The 15,915-nt window shown below is 45.6% G+C and overlaps 1 protein-coding gene across 1 annotated transcript; it reads left to right on the top strand.

Annotated features, from left to right (window-relative positions):
- Nucleotides 1–9,001: 9,001 nt before the first annotated feature.
- Nucleotides 9,002–10,228, top strand: LOC111070580 (fumarylacetoacetate hydrolase domain-containing protein 2). Its single transcript, XM_022361241.2, has one exon. The coding sequence runs from the start codon at nt 9,090–9,092 to the stop codon at nt 10,167–10,169; it is 1,080 nt and encodes a 359-aa protein (XP_022216933.2). The 5' UTR covers nt 9,002–9,089; the 3' UTR covers nt 10,170–10,228.
- The last annotated feature ends 5,687 nt before the right edge of the window (nt 10,229–15,915 follow it).

Here is a 15,915-nt window from a genome sequence, read left to right as displayed (position 1 = left end):
TCCGAATTGAGGCTAGGTCTTTCCTTAATGCTTTTCCATGCCCCCACTTGGGCGCATTCAGACCCCAACGCTCCTGTCCCTGTCGAAATGTTGCCAAAAGGCTGTTGCTGCTGTTGCTGCATTTCTGAGAATATTTTACGCTTGTTGAGGCTGACGACACAACATTGAAGCCACCGCCAACGAAGACGACCGAGTCTGTGGGTCTGTGTATCTGTGTGGTGCCTCCGCCTCCGCCTCCATCTGCGGCATCACCGAATCTCCGCATCTCCACATCTCGGTGTTGCCGTTGCCATTGCCATTGCCTCTCCCCAGATGTTGAGGCTGCTGCTGGCACAAGACTACTACTAGGGTTTCGAGTTTTGTTTTCTTTGCACTCGAGTTGTATCACATCAATGGCCATTGTGTACGTCAACTTTGATGTTTCGGCTAAAGTTTTGAAGTGTGAGGTTTTAGACGTTCTTATTGCACTTTCCTGGAGCTGTAGCTCTGGAGTTTGAGTTAAAGTCGGAGTCCGAGAAGCGTCCAACTGCTGCCGTACCTTGACAGGTGAAGAATGCGAAAGAAAGAAACACACACATTTCAAGTGCCACAGTTGCCGGGCCACTTGAAAATCAACTCAAGCCTTTTAGGAGGAAAAATCGACATGGCAGGAGTCCGGAGTCAGCACCAGAGTTGGAGCTGGAGCTGGAGTTCTGGTCTTGCTGCCTACGTTTCCCCCGATTCCCGAATACAATATTTTTGTTTGCACACACACAGACATTTCCCTTGAATTTTCTGTTCTAATTGAGTAAGAAGTGTGCGGTGAGGTTGCAGTTTTTCCCTTTCGGCCAACAACTGTTGCGGCCGATTTGCCTGACGGCTTTAATTGGATTTTCATACCTGTTCCGCCACCAATCTCTCTCTCTCCCTCCCCCCAGCTCACTCTCTTCCATGTCTTCGATGTTTGATTGGTGTTTGTATAATGAACTTGCAGTATTCTGGCTGGATATGGGGGATCGGGGATTGGGATCGGGGACTGGGATCGGGGACTGGTATTGGGACTGGCAGCAGCTGTTATTGTGAGATGACTTAAATGTAACGCGTGAAATTTAACACACATCATCGATGCTCTTGCCCCTTTATTCCACCTTTAAGAAAATACAAATTCTCTCACTCTCTCTCTCTCTCTCGCTCTCTCCGCTCTCCCCGTGCCCTCTTTTGCTGTTGTTGTTTATTTAATTTATGTTATTATTACCTGATTAAGTATGAAATGGTAATGGCATCTCAATGTGTTGATTCTCGTTGTGTTATTTAATTCAGAAATTGATTAGGACCAGGAAAAATAACAACTGATTGAGCTACCCCGCCATACTTGCACCTCCCCTGACAATGTAATTACTGGAATGTGTGGAATTTTCTGCTCTACAAAATGTCTATTTTCCATAATGATGAGTTTGAGAAAAGGTTCAGAGAGAGTGTGGTGTGGGCAAGTTTCGGATGCCCATTGTTATGTCAACAGGAAAGATGAGTTCATGGAATGTAAATTGTACATAAGTAGTTATTAAATAGGGTGGAATCGATTAGGCATTGGAGGAGGAACTTCTTTAAAGTTAAGCTTAATTGAGTAATTCTGTAGGTTGGGGAATAGCAAGAGGAAGCGAAAGAATACGAACTGAATTTAATTTAAGATTGATAATAAAATAATGCCAACACACTTCCATTAAAATACAAGCATCAAATTCTAAGCCATCCTTGAACCATTCCAGAAATTTTCAATATTAAAAAGACTACCAGCATATTTAAAAAATATCCGAAAAATATACCTGGATTGAATTATAATCATAAATAATCGAGAAAGAGATAGGCATAATACCAGAAGAAAATACTGTACAAATACCTCCAATGAGTGAGATGTTATTTCTTTACTCAACACACAATTTTCCCTGCACTAATTAACATAGTAAACAAGAACTCATCCAAATACCGTAAGTCCATCCCCTCAAATTCGCTTTAAACCTTAAGCTTTTACTGCCACAAGCCCACAGGAAAAGTTGTCAGAAAGCATTCGGCTTCTAATTAACACAATGGCAGTGGCAGTGGCAGATAGGAAAACAAAAAGTTCTGAAGCCATTCCCCTCCATTTAATTGCAATAAAAAATGGTTAAACAAAGTAATAAAGAACCAGGGGACCCTCCTCCCTGCAGTTGCCATTTTTACGAGTCCAATAAACAGAAAACAAAATTCATCATATCTAGAGCACGGCATGTATGTAGCTCCTCTCACCTAATGAGCAACTTGGGGTGCGGTAAGTGCAACACTTTTTAATGGTCTTTGAGGCCGGCTCGAGGCTCGTAAAATGTGCCAAGTGGGCAGGCGGCGACTGTCGGCATTTGTGGGGCAAAAGGAAACACTGAAGAAAAACATGCATACATCGAGGGAAAATTAAATGGCTGCAATAATTAAAACACCTGTTTTAATTAGATAGAAATGCATGTGTACCTAGGCGCTGTCTCTGCTCCGGTTCTGTGAGAATGAAGAACCGAGAGCGGAGAGCGGAGTAGAGCTGGGAGTCATAGGTGAGAACATCCACATCGACCCTGACCAACGGCGACGACGACAACAACTTGTTGAAAGTTCTCTTTTTCCAGCTCGAAATTAATGACTCCCGGACTCTCGGCGGCGTCTTCAAAGTTGGAGGCGAGCGAACGAACAACTTCATCATCACCGCCGAGGAAAACAGCTGGAGGTCTGTGTTCTGCTGATGATGTACCGCTATCTGTGGTTTTTCAGAGAATCTTTCTGCCCCGCCATTGTTCGGCGTTTGACTAACCTTTGACTGCAGGCCACAATACATGCGAGTATATGACAAAACATCATCGGGATCAGGCATAGGGGCGCACACCCCTAAGCCGCATAATCCTTTTTCGCTGCTTTTTCACTTGAATGATCAGCATCAAAGGGCACAATGGGTGTCACTCAGTGTCCCTATCGCAGATAGCGTCCGAGTCCGAGAATGCAAAGATTATTGTGATGTCTCATTCAGGCATGAAGATGATGTATTTATCTACTTGCCTTCATTGGATTGCGGTTTGGTACGGAGAACTAAATAGTAAAATAATGATTAACATCCAATAGATTTGCTCCGATTTATATAACTAAAATTTGTACTACGAGTGAAAGATTTAAAGAGACTTCTTTCTGCAATCAAAGAAGTCTAAAATCTTCCAAATATTTGCATAAGCGCTGCTTTTGCATCGAATGTCCATCCTACTTCTAAGTTCAACTGCCTTCCCCTTTGTGAGCAACCAAAACCTCCCTCAATGCTGCCCCTACAGTCTTTTCCCTGGAACTTCAATCCTTTGGGAAAGTAGAAAAGAAGGTTCTTTTGCCCCTTTAGGGTAAGCCACAAATATGCCAAAACATGATCATCAACGGCTATGATGGATATGAAAAATCGACAGCACAGGACACACCCCTCAAAGTCTGTAATCCTTTTGGGCTTGACTTGGGCGCTGCCTTCTACGTACGCTCTCCAGCCCAATCCAATGGCACTGACTAACAATGAGCATTGCATTCCTTGTATTCTGCTTCTGCTTCTGCTTCTACTTCAAATGAAGTGCATTCATCCGGTAGCAATCCTTTTTCTTGTCTCTCTTATTTCCTCATCGTTTTTGTTTTGTTCCTTTTTTGCTGCCTTGTGCATCATTTCACTTGAATTTGCGTTGACATCCTGCCAGACGGACAGACAGCTCGTCTCGTCTTGTCTGCTTGTCTATATAATAACGAGCGTTTGCCTGACATATCCTTTAACCATGATTAAAAACGCAAAGTAAATGAAAATTGTTTTGTACAAACGCCTCCTTAGCACACCTTGAAAACAACAAAACAAAAACGGCACACGAAATGGGAGCGGGAACGGGTATGGCTATGGGTATGGGTACGTAGGGCTATATGTATTTGTCCTTTTTCCTAGACAACACGAACTTGAAACGGGGAGTTATCGCAGGACAATAGAGTACTGTCTTCCTTCTTCTGTGTTCCTCTCATGCCACATTCCCCATGTGCAGCACTTAAAAAATCCTACAGATTTTACCACTTAGTGATAAAGTTGCCACGGCCGTCGCCGCCGCCGCTGCTGGTGAATGGCTTTTGTCGTAGGACCAAGGACCAAGGACCTAGAACCTTCCCTTCTTCTTTTATATTTTGTATTCTTTTTTTGTTGCTCCCCATTTAAAACACTCGACTGAAAATAAGCCCAAAGAGGGGACACCAGGACACCCTGTTCTCGCTGTACTTCCTTGCAATTTCATGCTCAAATGGAGTCGTTAAATCATTTTCTGAAATTGAGTCGGGAATTTGTTGTGGCTGTTGTTTCCGTGTGGCATTGACATTGGAGCTGTAGCTGAAGCTGGAGCTGCCCCTCGACAACACACATGTGCAGCAGGGGCACGTCTAGCTGTAAACGGAAGTACTTACTGGGTCTCCAGCTAACATTAAATTAAAATATCTTCGGGATACATTTCTTCGTTTTCATTCTTTCGTTCTGTTTCTGGCTCCTCTTTAATTAAAGTCAAAATGTTTTTTTCTCTCTTCGTTCTTTTCTATTTTTTTTTTTTGATGTGGGGCGTTAAATGCGTTTTGTATGTGATTTCACGGTTTTATGGCTGGCTTCACTTGCTCGCCCTACCCCCCACCCCCCACACACACACACACTCTGCTCATTGGAAGGGAGCTAATGGGCCTCCACTGAGCACATGGAACATGTCTACTTGCCAGGTACTCATGACATTGGCCAAGCATACTTGGAGGTCATTGAGAGCAGCCGCAAGTGCAGATGCCAGGATGTGGGCGGGAGAGTTGGATTGGCTACGCTTTTGCCAGGTGGTGGAGTCGCGGATGATACCATGCTGATATTTTCTGTGATCCTTAGTTACCTCAAATGCATCAGATTGTGGCCTTAAAGTGGCAGTGGAGCAATCATATATCAATTCTGAAAGGATCTCCGGGAACATGCCACATCTTTATGGGTCACCCACATAGTTCCCTTTAAGCTGTTTGTATGTGTGTGTGTGCTTCCCCAATAAGTATCTTTAACTTCCAACATGCCATAAAACACTTTCAAACCAACCGAAATGTCTGAAAATTATGTACAGAACAAGGTCAGCAGACCAAACCAGAGGAGACCAGCTCGGACCCCAGTACTCGGACCCCAGAGCCCAGAGACCATACCCCCCACCTCCTCCGACCATCGTACAGAGCCCAGAGCACTCGATCCAAGGACCGAGCCCAATGGCCAATATATCACATGACGCCTACAATTTAAACTGCCAAAAAAATGAAATGCAAACGGGGCGAACGAAGAGAAATGGCAAACATTTATATAAATAACGCCATCGACTCCAATTAAAGCAGTTTTCGGCAGACAGAGAGGGGGAGAGAGAGAGAGAGGGTGAGAGTGGTGCTGCTGTTCCAAGGGGGTGAGGGGTGGGTGTTGGCCGGGCTTGTGGGAGAAGCTGTTCCGTGTGATAAAAACCGCAAAACCAATTTTTCTTTATGTATGTTGGAGTGTTTGTTTATGTGTGTGTGTGTGTGTAATAAAAATGCAAAACAAAAGCGTTCAAATATGTGTTTTTGTTGCTGTACTCGCGACCATGGTTGCCAGCGTGGGCGTGGCACTTGCAGAGCTAAAAGACAGCAAAGCCAAGGGAAGGGCATGGCAGGGCAGGGGGGAGGTAACCAAACCAAACCAAACCACTTCCAAGTGTCATTCGCATACGAAACAATGACGTACCGACGAGAGGAAGAAGCAACAGCCACAGCAGCAGCAGCAGCAGCAGGAGGAGAGTGTAATAGACAGAGCGAAAGATAGGGTTGCCATAGATTAAAAGACGGCCTTGGAGCTACTCTTAAAGCTCTCGAAGATCAGCGATGCTGAGAGGATGCCCCAGAATTGGCACGAGCTATGGGTATCTGCTGCTGTTTGGACAGTGGTTTCCGCTTTCATTGGTTCCTTGGAATATCCTTTATCCCTTTCTCTGATCCGTAAGCTACCTCTCCCCACCTGCCCTGCCCTAGATACAGACTATCCAAGCCGATCACTTATTCCATGTACCCCATTTCCTTGCAGCCCCAGTATGCAAAGCATAAAACAAGACCAACAAGGAATGTTGCAGCCAGCGGAGACGAGGAAATAATAATTTATGCATGCGTTGTGGTGGCGTTGCAGCGGCAGACGGGGGGTGGTGCAGTACCCCAGAAACCGCAAAATGTTTCGACTTGCGTTTCATTGTTGTTGCAATTGTTGTTGCAGTTGTTTACTGTACGCAAAAAGTGAATCTGAGCTGCAGGCGCTGCCGCTGCTGCAGCAACCGGAAAACGGAAATTGTGGCCAGCTCACCGCCCCGTTCCCACTCAAACCACATGACCCATCCCCACCTCCCCGCGCCACTCTGGTGCTCTCAAGGATTTATGCTTGGCCACCGTTTAAGTCAGGCCAATCTGTTTCTTTCTTCCTCCACGCGCAGCCCACTCTCTGTCTCTCTCCCTGTCCCCATCATTTTGCTTTGAGTTGCATTGGCCGCGGTTTTTGTCCCGCTTTGCAGTGGGAGGATCTTGAGGGGTTTCTTTGGAGCCCGTATAACAATTTGCAATTAAATGTTTTCTATTTGCAAATTGCCAGAAATTGTCGCCCGGCATTCGTTGGCTTCGAGTTACGATTGAGTTGCGGCTGTGCTAACCAAAAACAACTGCAGCTGCTGTTCTTGTTGTGTCTGCGGGTGCAAGCCAACAGACCGCCCCCAAGGCGCCGCCCCTGGAGATAAGGTCGCATCAGCCCGGCTAGGTACTACGATGGAACCAACCACGACCCACAAATATGTTCTAAAACAAAAACAAAAAACATACACAAAATTACCTACACTTTTTCATTCCATTCGATCCATTTGTAAACCCTCCCAGCTGTACTCAACCCCCACTAAGCCACCATAATCAATGCCTTAAAAAACCCGCAGAATGCCGAAAATCCCTTTTAAAAATTATAGAAAAAATCCAAACCAAAATCGGGCATATGAATTTAATTGCCTAAACAATTCTAATCAAGCTGCACGGCCCTCAAACGGGACAAAAGGGCCAGAAAAGCACCCAAATTGCTGATTGCATTTAATAAAAATATAATGTGGCCCGCAATCGAGTGGCAATCGAGTGGGAATGGGGAACGAACCACCACCGAGCGACCGAGCGATCAAAACCCCGAAAAAAGAAATGGCAAACGAATGGGAATCGAAGTGGAATCAATTCGAGACCGAAAATGAATGCGAAAAGCAAACGCAGAACGAATGACGACAATGCCAACTTAATTTCTGTCATAGAAAGCATGAAAAGGAGCAGCCAGAGCGGCAGCGGCAGCATCAGCATCAAATTGACATATTGACAGCCAGACAAAGGTCCTTCCAAAAATTGGGGTGGCCACAGGAGGAGGTGGTACGATTCTGCGGCTGCTATGCCGCACTGCAGTTTGATGGCGGCGTCAAAAATAAGCAAACATTGCGACAGCAATAAAATATCAAAACGAGGCACGAAGCAAGAGGCAAGAGGGCAGGAATGTTGTGGCTTAATTGGGGCAGCAGCAGGCCCATAGAAAAATCCAATCAAAACGCAATGAAAACACAGCAAAGGATCAGGCTCAGGAGGAGCAGGAGAAGGAGGAGTATTGTCCCAATCTCTCTCTCTATATCTCTCAGAGTTGGCAGCTGTAGACCTCAATCGAGTGTGTTGATGTTATCCTGGCAAATAATCAAACAAACGGCCCAACAAGGACCTTGTCAAGTAGACATGTAAGCGATACAGAAGCAGATACCACAGATACTGGTGCCACATCTCGTTGCATTGCCCGTTGCAGTGGTAGTGGCTGCTGCAATCAGTGGAGCGTGTGTAAGCCACCCCAGGCAGAGGCAGAGGCAGCCCTGACCTAATCCAATTTGCGGCACAATGGACAAATCCTGTTTTTGTTTTCGCTTAGCCCGCTCTGGTCACACTGACAAAACCGAGAAAAGAAAACACAAACAAGAGAGAGAGCCATGTACGAAGGATATACATAAATATTTGGTTGGGATTTTGGTTTTCTAAAAAGTATCCTGAAGCGGAACTCTTCCACCTTTGGGCGGGCTCCTGGTTTTTATCTGCTGCCACATAAACCCATTAATCCTCAGAGCCCTTAAGCTATTAATAAAGACATCCCAACGCCCCGCAGCTTCCCGTTCGGTCTCCACTAATTTTATGGTTCGCCCATCAAGCAAATCCATGAACAGAACTACGAGTACACGACACCACCAAAGGCCAATCAAACCTCATGACCTCCACCCCACTACCCCACGCGTTCGTACTCGCATAAAAGCCACCAAATGTTTGTGTCTAAAAACAAATAAGACAAAGCACACATAAACCACGCCCCCGCCATACCATCATACACCCGATGGTGTATCCCCCAGATGATCAACAAAGGGAAATTTGTTAGCGTGTTATGTAAATTGCAGACAGGCCTCACAGAGGAGGGAGCCTGTATGGCTACATTATGTAAATAAAAGAAATAATAAGCTCCCAGGGATCCAAAGACAAAGGCCAGCTACAACAACAACAAAATATATATGTTTATTATTTTCCTGATGCGTTGATGATTTTTATACTCGTTTGTAGGTACATGGGGGCGCAGTTACCTCCCCCGCACTCCCATGAAGGCAACTCGCTTTAAGGATGTGATTGTTGCTACCACCTATTTTTGGGAACTTTTGCACTATCAAGTGTCCCATTTCATGGCTGTTTAACCACTTAACTTTATCGTAAAGTTGGTCACTGAAATATTCATATTTACACTCGGATTTGCTCCGTGACCTTAAGCACGATTATCGACTATCGTTTGAGGCATAGGAAGACAAGATAAAAAAATACTATAAGCAAATACTGATACAAATTTCCACTGATCAAGTACTCTGCGCTCCAGATGCCTTTCCAGCTTCCCAGAAATATCAATTAAATATTTTAGTAACAAGCCAACACGAGCCGTAGCCGACACGACTTTTCAAACATTCCAAATTAAAATAAGTACAACAACGAATATGAAATCAGTTTTGTTTGGCTTTCGCTCCAATCTCCTTCGATGGCGGGCCATCGGCGACCAGCAGAATCAGCAGCAGCATCGCAGGACCCTGGCGGCTATCCTGCACCAGCCGCAGCCGCAGCCGCAGCAGCAGCAGCAGCCTCGTAGAACTCTGTGGAAAAATGCGGCCTTGCTTGTGTCCCCCCAAGAAAAGACGCAGCCACAGAGTGGGGAAATGCCACGTCTCCGCTTCATGCAGTATCAGCGGCCCCATGACGCTGTCAAGCGACTGGGCGTAGTTTCCGATGATGGCAGCAAGATGGTGGAGCTGTCGATCAACACGTGCGCCGACGACGACATGGTGAAGTTCATCCGTCAGCGCTACTGCATGAACACCCTGCTGGATAACTTGCAGTATTTGAAAGTGAGGGACGTGTACAAGGATCTGCGCCTGCTGCCGCCCATCGGTGATCCGTGCAAGATCGTGGGAGTGCAAAACAACTACGCGGATAACTGTGACGAGCAGCACATACCCATACCGCGGGAGCCGTCGTTTTTCGTCAAGTTCAGTACCTCCATCACCGGCCCCCTGGACAATATACAGGCCCACCGCCAGGCCAAGCACATCGACTACGGCTGCCAGCTGGTCGTGGTCATTGAGCGGACATGCCGCAAAGTGCCCCGCAGCGCAGCCATGAAGCACATCTTTGGCTACACGCTGGCCCAGGACATCACCGCCCGTGACTGGAGCGCCCTGCTCGGCGGCAAGTCGCTGGACACCTTCTGCCCCCTGGGCCCCGCCATCGTGCACAAGTCCCATGTGCCCGATGTCAATAATCTGTGGATCAAAACAATCGTCAACGGGGAGCAGCGGCAGACGGGCAACACAAGGAATATGATCTTCAAAATTGACTATCTCGTGCATCGCCTGTCTCAGTTCATAACGCTCTATCCCGGCGACATGATACTGACTGGCACACCAGCCGGGGCCGGGGCATATAGGCGGCCAACAAGCTTCCTGCAGCCCGGCGATCGCATCGATAGTGAGATACAAATATTGGGTAAAATGAGCAACAGAGTTGTGAATGCCGTGGCTTAAAGCAACCAAAACGAAGGACACTTAAGAACGGAGAATAAACAAGGAATACGAGTATAGCATTTGCATTGAAGTTTTCTTTGACAAATTCGCAGAGCCCACATCCAGCATATGGCACATAATATTCCAAGGGATTTTCCTGGTGCCTAACCAACCAAAAACACACAGCCAAATATGCGATTCGAGAGTGATAGAGAGCGGAGGGAGGGCATCGCCGAATCATTTTGTAATATAATTTGTTTTGCTCGATGGTTTCGATGGTGTGGGGTGGGGCATGGAAATGGGTGCTGGGCTACACTTTTATGATGCGCCCCAGCATAATCAGCATTATCCTCAGAGTCACAGGCCGTACACAGAACAAACATGGCAAAAAGGCTGGATGGCTGGCTGGCTGGCTGGCTGGGAGGGATTCCCCGCAGAGAAAGCCCCGCCGCATTATCATCTCGTTGCTCAGGACTTAATCCTGCGGCAGGTTATTAAAGCGTAACGCGTTTCGGTCTTGTCCTTTTGTCAGAGTCCTTCGGCTCCTGGTGGTTCCACTGCTGCTGCTTCTGCTGCTGTGCCAAGTCCTGGGCCTCCAGCTTCGTCCCCCTTTTATTGTTCGCGCTGCGCTTAACTTGTTTCGCATTGAGCGAGCGAGGGTTGAGCCCTACTGGCTGGCGACGACGACGACGACGCCGCCTTAATGCTAAATGATCCAATATCCTGTTTCCTGCATTTGTGTTCTGCAGCGTTAAAAGGTCCTTTGTGGCCTCGGCTCGCTATTATTTGCCTTGGCCAACTGAAAGATGTTTTTCCTCTGAGAGCATTTCCCCAACCCACCAACCCCCAGCCACACTGCTGTCTCTCCTGTCTCTTCTGCTTCTTCCTCAATTATTTGCTCGGCAAAGAAGCAAAAAGATGTCGAGGAAAGAGAGCAGAGGCAGAGCCAGTGGCAGCGCCAGAACAAGTGGCAGTGGGAACATCATTTTGTATCTTTTCTTTGTGCACGGCAACTCAAATAGCGGAATGTAAAGTTTTTAATTATGCAACTCCAACGATGACGCTGTCGCTGTCGCATTGTGTGTGCTCCCCCCACCACCACTCTCTGTCATCGGCCATAAAGTTAAAATACACATAATTAGCCATAGTACTAGTACTTTCGGGTAGTCGCAGCTCGAGCGACAGAATTTTAGGCACTCCCGCGGCACGTTCCAACGGCCGTTGTTCGGCTTTGGTTTGTGTATCTTTGGCATATCTTTTGGGCTTAGTGCGCGCTCCCCCGCTTCGTTTTTTCTGGAGGAAACTAGGCCAGTGTTGCCTTGCCGAAAGTTTCTGTTTAGTTTGGGCATGGAAAAAGCGACGCTGACAAAGGCCTCGGCTAATTAAATGAAAATATTAATTGTGATCTAGTAGGGAATGTGATGTGGCCCAAGCAAGGATGGAAGATTAAAAAGATTGCTCATTAAAATACAAATTTAAGTTGAGGAACATTCCATCTCCCCCATAGAGGAAATAGTCCAAAAGAGATATGTCCAGACAGTAGCCATTGGATTGGAACTTCAAAACTGTGGCTAGTCCTCCAAGGGAGAGTACACTAACATTCCTTTATCAAAGGATTCAACCCCAGAACTCCAAAAGCCCCATGGCAAGACTCTGTTCCTAGGATATTTCTGCAACTTTGTATGCCACACATAATATAGAATACGGAAACCCTCAATATTTAGGAATGGTTGGCACAAACACATAAAATGTTACATGTCGTAATATTCACCACAACCGACAACACCAACAACAGCAACAAAAACAAAAACAAACAAGCAAAATAATAACTACAACAAACAGGCCAAAGTCAAAACATGCCAGAGAACATGGCATTGAAAGCTGTTGGCAAAGAAAAAAAAATATATATATATAAAAGAGGGAACAAGCAGGAAGAGCAGGCGGAGGCGGAGTCGGAGGCACAATGAATGTATGCATGATGACAGTGGGGCAAAAAAGAAAACAAATTTTCCTCTCCTTTTGCACCCTCTCACAACATAATCTTTTTAACAATTTGTAGGGAATGTGTGTGTGGATATCCCAGAGCCAAAGTCAATGCCGAAGTATGCAGAAATTTTGTTTTGTTTTGCAGCTCCTTTTTTTGCTTGTGCTTTGTTATACATAATCCTTGAGAGGTGTGACATTTGTATGTATAAATTTCAACTTTGATCCTTAAAGGATAGCCCGGGGGTGTGGCAAGCCAATTGCCAGGCACGAAATCCAAATAAACCCAAACGAAACGAAACGAAACAGTACGACAAAGACAACAAATGTGGCCGTATCTAAACGTGTGGCACTCTCGAGGCACACTCGAGATCTCTGTGGCAAGACTCCTCCACACTTAAGTTGTCAAAATCAGCACAAAACTCCTCTTTGTTTGTGAGCGAGTGTGTTTGGGTTTGGTTTTTTTTGGGAAAAATTTTATTTTTCTTTTCATTTAACTGTCATGTATTTTGCATACACAAAGCCCTCCTTCCCCCACACCCACGACTCCGGACCGTTGTTCCCAATTGAATGCCAGACACAAGACTATTTTCCAGTCCTGTTTGCTCTGCAATTTTATTTGTGACATTTGACCACCGCCGTCTGCAAAAGATCAAAAGGAAATTTCATTTATTTTCATTCTCTCTTTTAGGTGGCATTAATCACACCTACTTGGTGGGGGGGCACAACTTTTGGGGCCATTGAAATGCCCAAATTGGAATTATTTTGAAGTGGACAAGGCCCAAGTATTTTTCCAAGAAATTATTAATGAGTAAAGTCAGCTTGTGGGTATGAAAAATTGACTTGAAAAATGCCCAAAAAGTCTATGGAAAAAAGTATGAAAAATCCTTAAAATATGGGGGAAAAATATACATAATAAATAAACTTTTAATAATACGCACTGAAATTTCAGCAGGGGTTGCACAATTCATCTACAACTCTGTTCCATTCCATCAAATCTCGATAAGAAATAACTTTTTGAAATGGCTAAGTGATCTCTAATAGATTGAGGACCAACAACAGAGGCAGCCTGTGTGCCAGCCATTAGGCAACACATTTCACACACACTCAAAGACCAAGGACCCAAGCGCATCGCGTGCCTTTTTGCTTTAACCCAACCCCGGAGGAGGAAGCCTGATCCAGCACAATCCTCTAACGCCCGATAATTATGTTGGAATATTTCCAGCGATAATTGCTTGATTTGCACAATGTCTGTTGATGTTTTCATAATGGATGCTTTCTGGGCATAAATTACAAGTTCTCCTGCTCTCGCATTCGCTTGGCATGTGGTGCACATGCATGTGGCATGCTGCACACAGAGTCGAGTGGCAGATTGATAAGAGAAGGGAGCAGCGTCCCAGAAGGGAGCGCACTATACGGAATTAACACATTTGCGTTCGATCAGGATAATAATGATGCTGCTGGGGTGCTTAGAAAATCCATAGCTTGGCATTCGGGGTGAGTTTTCCTTTTTATTTCCCCTCACCCTCTGCCTCGCCCCTTTTAGGGTGTGCCAAAACAGTGGCAGCTGCTTTTCCTGCCTTTCCTGCTTTTCCTGCTGCTGTTGCGCAGTTTTTGGAAATCCATTTGCCCGCAACGCATGCGTCACTTTAGATTTACGGATATACGAGTAAGAGTACTCGTACGGATGCACTTTAATAATTTTTCACTCTCCATCGATCTGTCCGATCCGATCCCTTTGTGTCCCGCATGGAAAGACAGTACAAATTTCTGGACAGTTTCGTTTTTATTACGAGTTCGAGTACTCGTATTTTCAAGTGCATTATTGGCTCCCCCCCTGTCAAATGTTTGAAGCATTTGCAATTATTCTGGCATGGCGATTCCGACACAACAGATCGTTAAGCAGCTACCTTATGAGGGTGGAGTGTCCAGCGACCGAATAACAGTTGCGCTCAATGATCCAGCTCGATTTGTCCAGCATTTCCTGTCCATAAATTGGCTCAGATCTGTCCCATTATATGTGTCAAAGATTACATTTTTATGGGTGGCAATAATCAATGGAAAGTGATGGCAAGGCAGCAGAGCAGAGCATATCCAAAAATAATATGCTAGGAACTCTTTCCAGACTGAAGGCACAAATTCAAATGAACTATGTAAAGTTTTGTGCTTACCTTCCCTCAGAATAAAGCCATAGAAATCACATGAGTGGAGAAGGACCCTACCATTCAGTTGAGTGTTACTAAATCCATTTAAGCGGTAATTAGCTCAAGTCAACAAATCAAAGCAAAGCTTCAGATGGATTTCAATTTTAATTGCCCCAACCCTTCCACCAAAGCACTAGTTGGGGCTATCAGCAAGCAGAGCTGAGAGCAGCTGAGAGTTAAAAGAACTGCTAAGACCTAAGCTTACTTAATGTGACCACTTTGAGCGGTGTCGACACGAACGCAGCCAGAGTTGCCTACTTAGCGGACAGAGGGAACGCGGACTCCCCGCTAACTGTGGAACTGATAGGAAGAGGACTACTCTGTAATCGGCTTAGGGCAATAAATTGTTCATGGCCCAGGCTGCACTCTCTGCCACTCTACCACAGAGAGCTAGAGAGCTGCTTTGGAGCAACAAAGTTGACAAAATGGCCAACAAAATGCAACGTTTTTTATCACTTCTCTTGGGTTTCTTTGCTTTTCACCACAATGATTAATCACCCTGACGGGAGAGGCGTGTTACCCGCCTCTGGTAATATAATATTTGTCATAGTTCATAATTTAGATATTTTTTCGGTCGATGGCTGAGGGATTCAACCCCTCAGCAGGCAGCAAAAAAACTAACAAAAGACAAAATGTTGCAGTCTGGTAAAAAACATCAACTGCATATGTTGCACACAGTTCAAGTGTGGTGCAGTGTGGAGGGGTGCATTGTGGCGGGGGGTTGGGTTTGTTTGCGCAGGGGTGACCTGACCATGATGATACATATACGAGTATATATCCCTGTTTATTTGCTTAGTATCGCCAACAATGTGTCTGGGTTCCGCTGTTTGCCTTGAGGGTTCATCCGGATACGAAACTGTCGTCCCACTATTGTTTGGGTGGCTCGGTTAGTAGGTGTTTCCCGGCGAATTGTGGTTACCCCTAAGCTCACGGTTAACCCAAAGGGGTGGGTAAGTACAAGCAGGATGTCTGCATAAGTAGTTCCGATTCCGACAGTATAAAGTCAGGTTTATTTAATAAATCTGTAAATATATGAAAGGGGATCTGAATACGCTTGTAGATTGTAAGTTTGATTTTTAAAGAATAAAACTAACATTTTTTTTGTGTGTGTTTCAGCTTTATTTCCTCTTTGCTTTCAAGCTTACGAGCCATAGTCAAGCTTTTATGCGTGGGGTTCTAAAAATCCAACCTCAGCTCGTACGAGTCATTTGCCATGCATTTCGGCATTCGATAATTATAATTTATGCAGCAAAGGTGATTTTCGCACCTGGGGTCCCAGAAGACAGAGTCAGACTCAGAGTCAGAGTCAGGACATGCAGGTTTGCCACACACAAAGCCAGAGTCCAGGACAAAAGGGCAACTGGATAAGGCATAGATAATTTATTAGCCATCGACCAGCATTGGCCATCGAGCAGTGAATATCGAGTATCCCCTCCCCATGCCGAGGCATATTGAATGTTTGGATGGATGACAACTGCAAAACTGCAGTTAAGGCAGCCAAGGCACAAGGAGATTGGCCAGATAGCTCGGCCAGGATGCGGGTCGGCCCCGAAGGGGATAGGATGCGAAACAAGCGGACA

Source organism: Drosophila obscura, unplaced genomic scaffold (assembly GCF_018151105.1).
Source record: "Drosophila obscura isolate BZ-5 IFL unplaced genomic scaffold, ASM1815110v1 contig_1, whole genome shotgun sequence".
NCBI lineage: Eukaryota > Metazoa > Arthropoda > Insecta > Diptera > Drosophilidae > Drosophila > Drosophila obscura.
This window is presented reverse-complemented; position numbering and strand designations above follow the sequence as displayed.

Coding starts and splice junctions, on each gene's coding strand:
- LOC111070580 (XM_022361241.2), top strand. CDS start 9,090: ATGAAATCAGTTTTGTTTGGCTTTCGCTCCAATCTCCTTCGATGGCGG.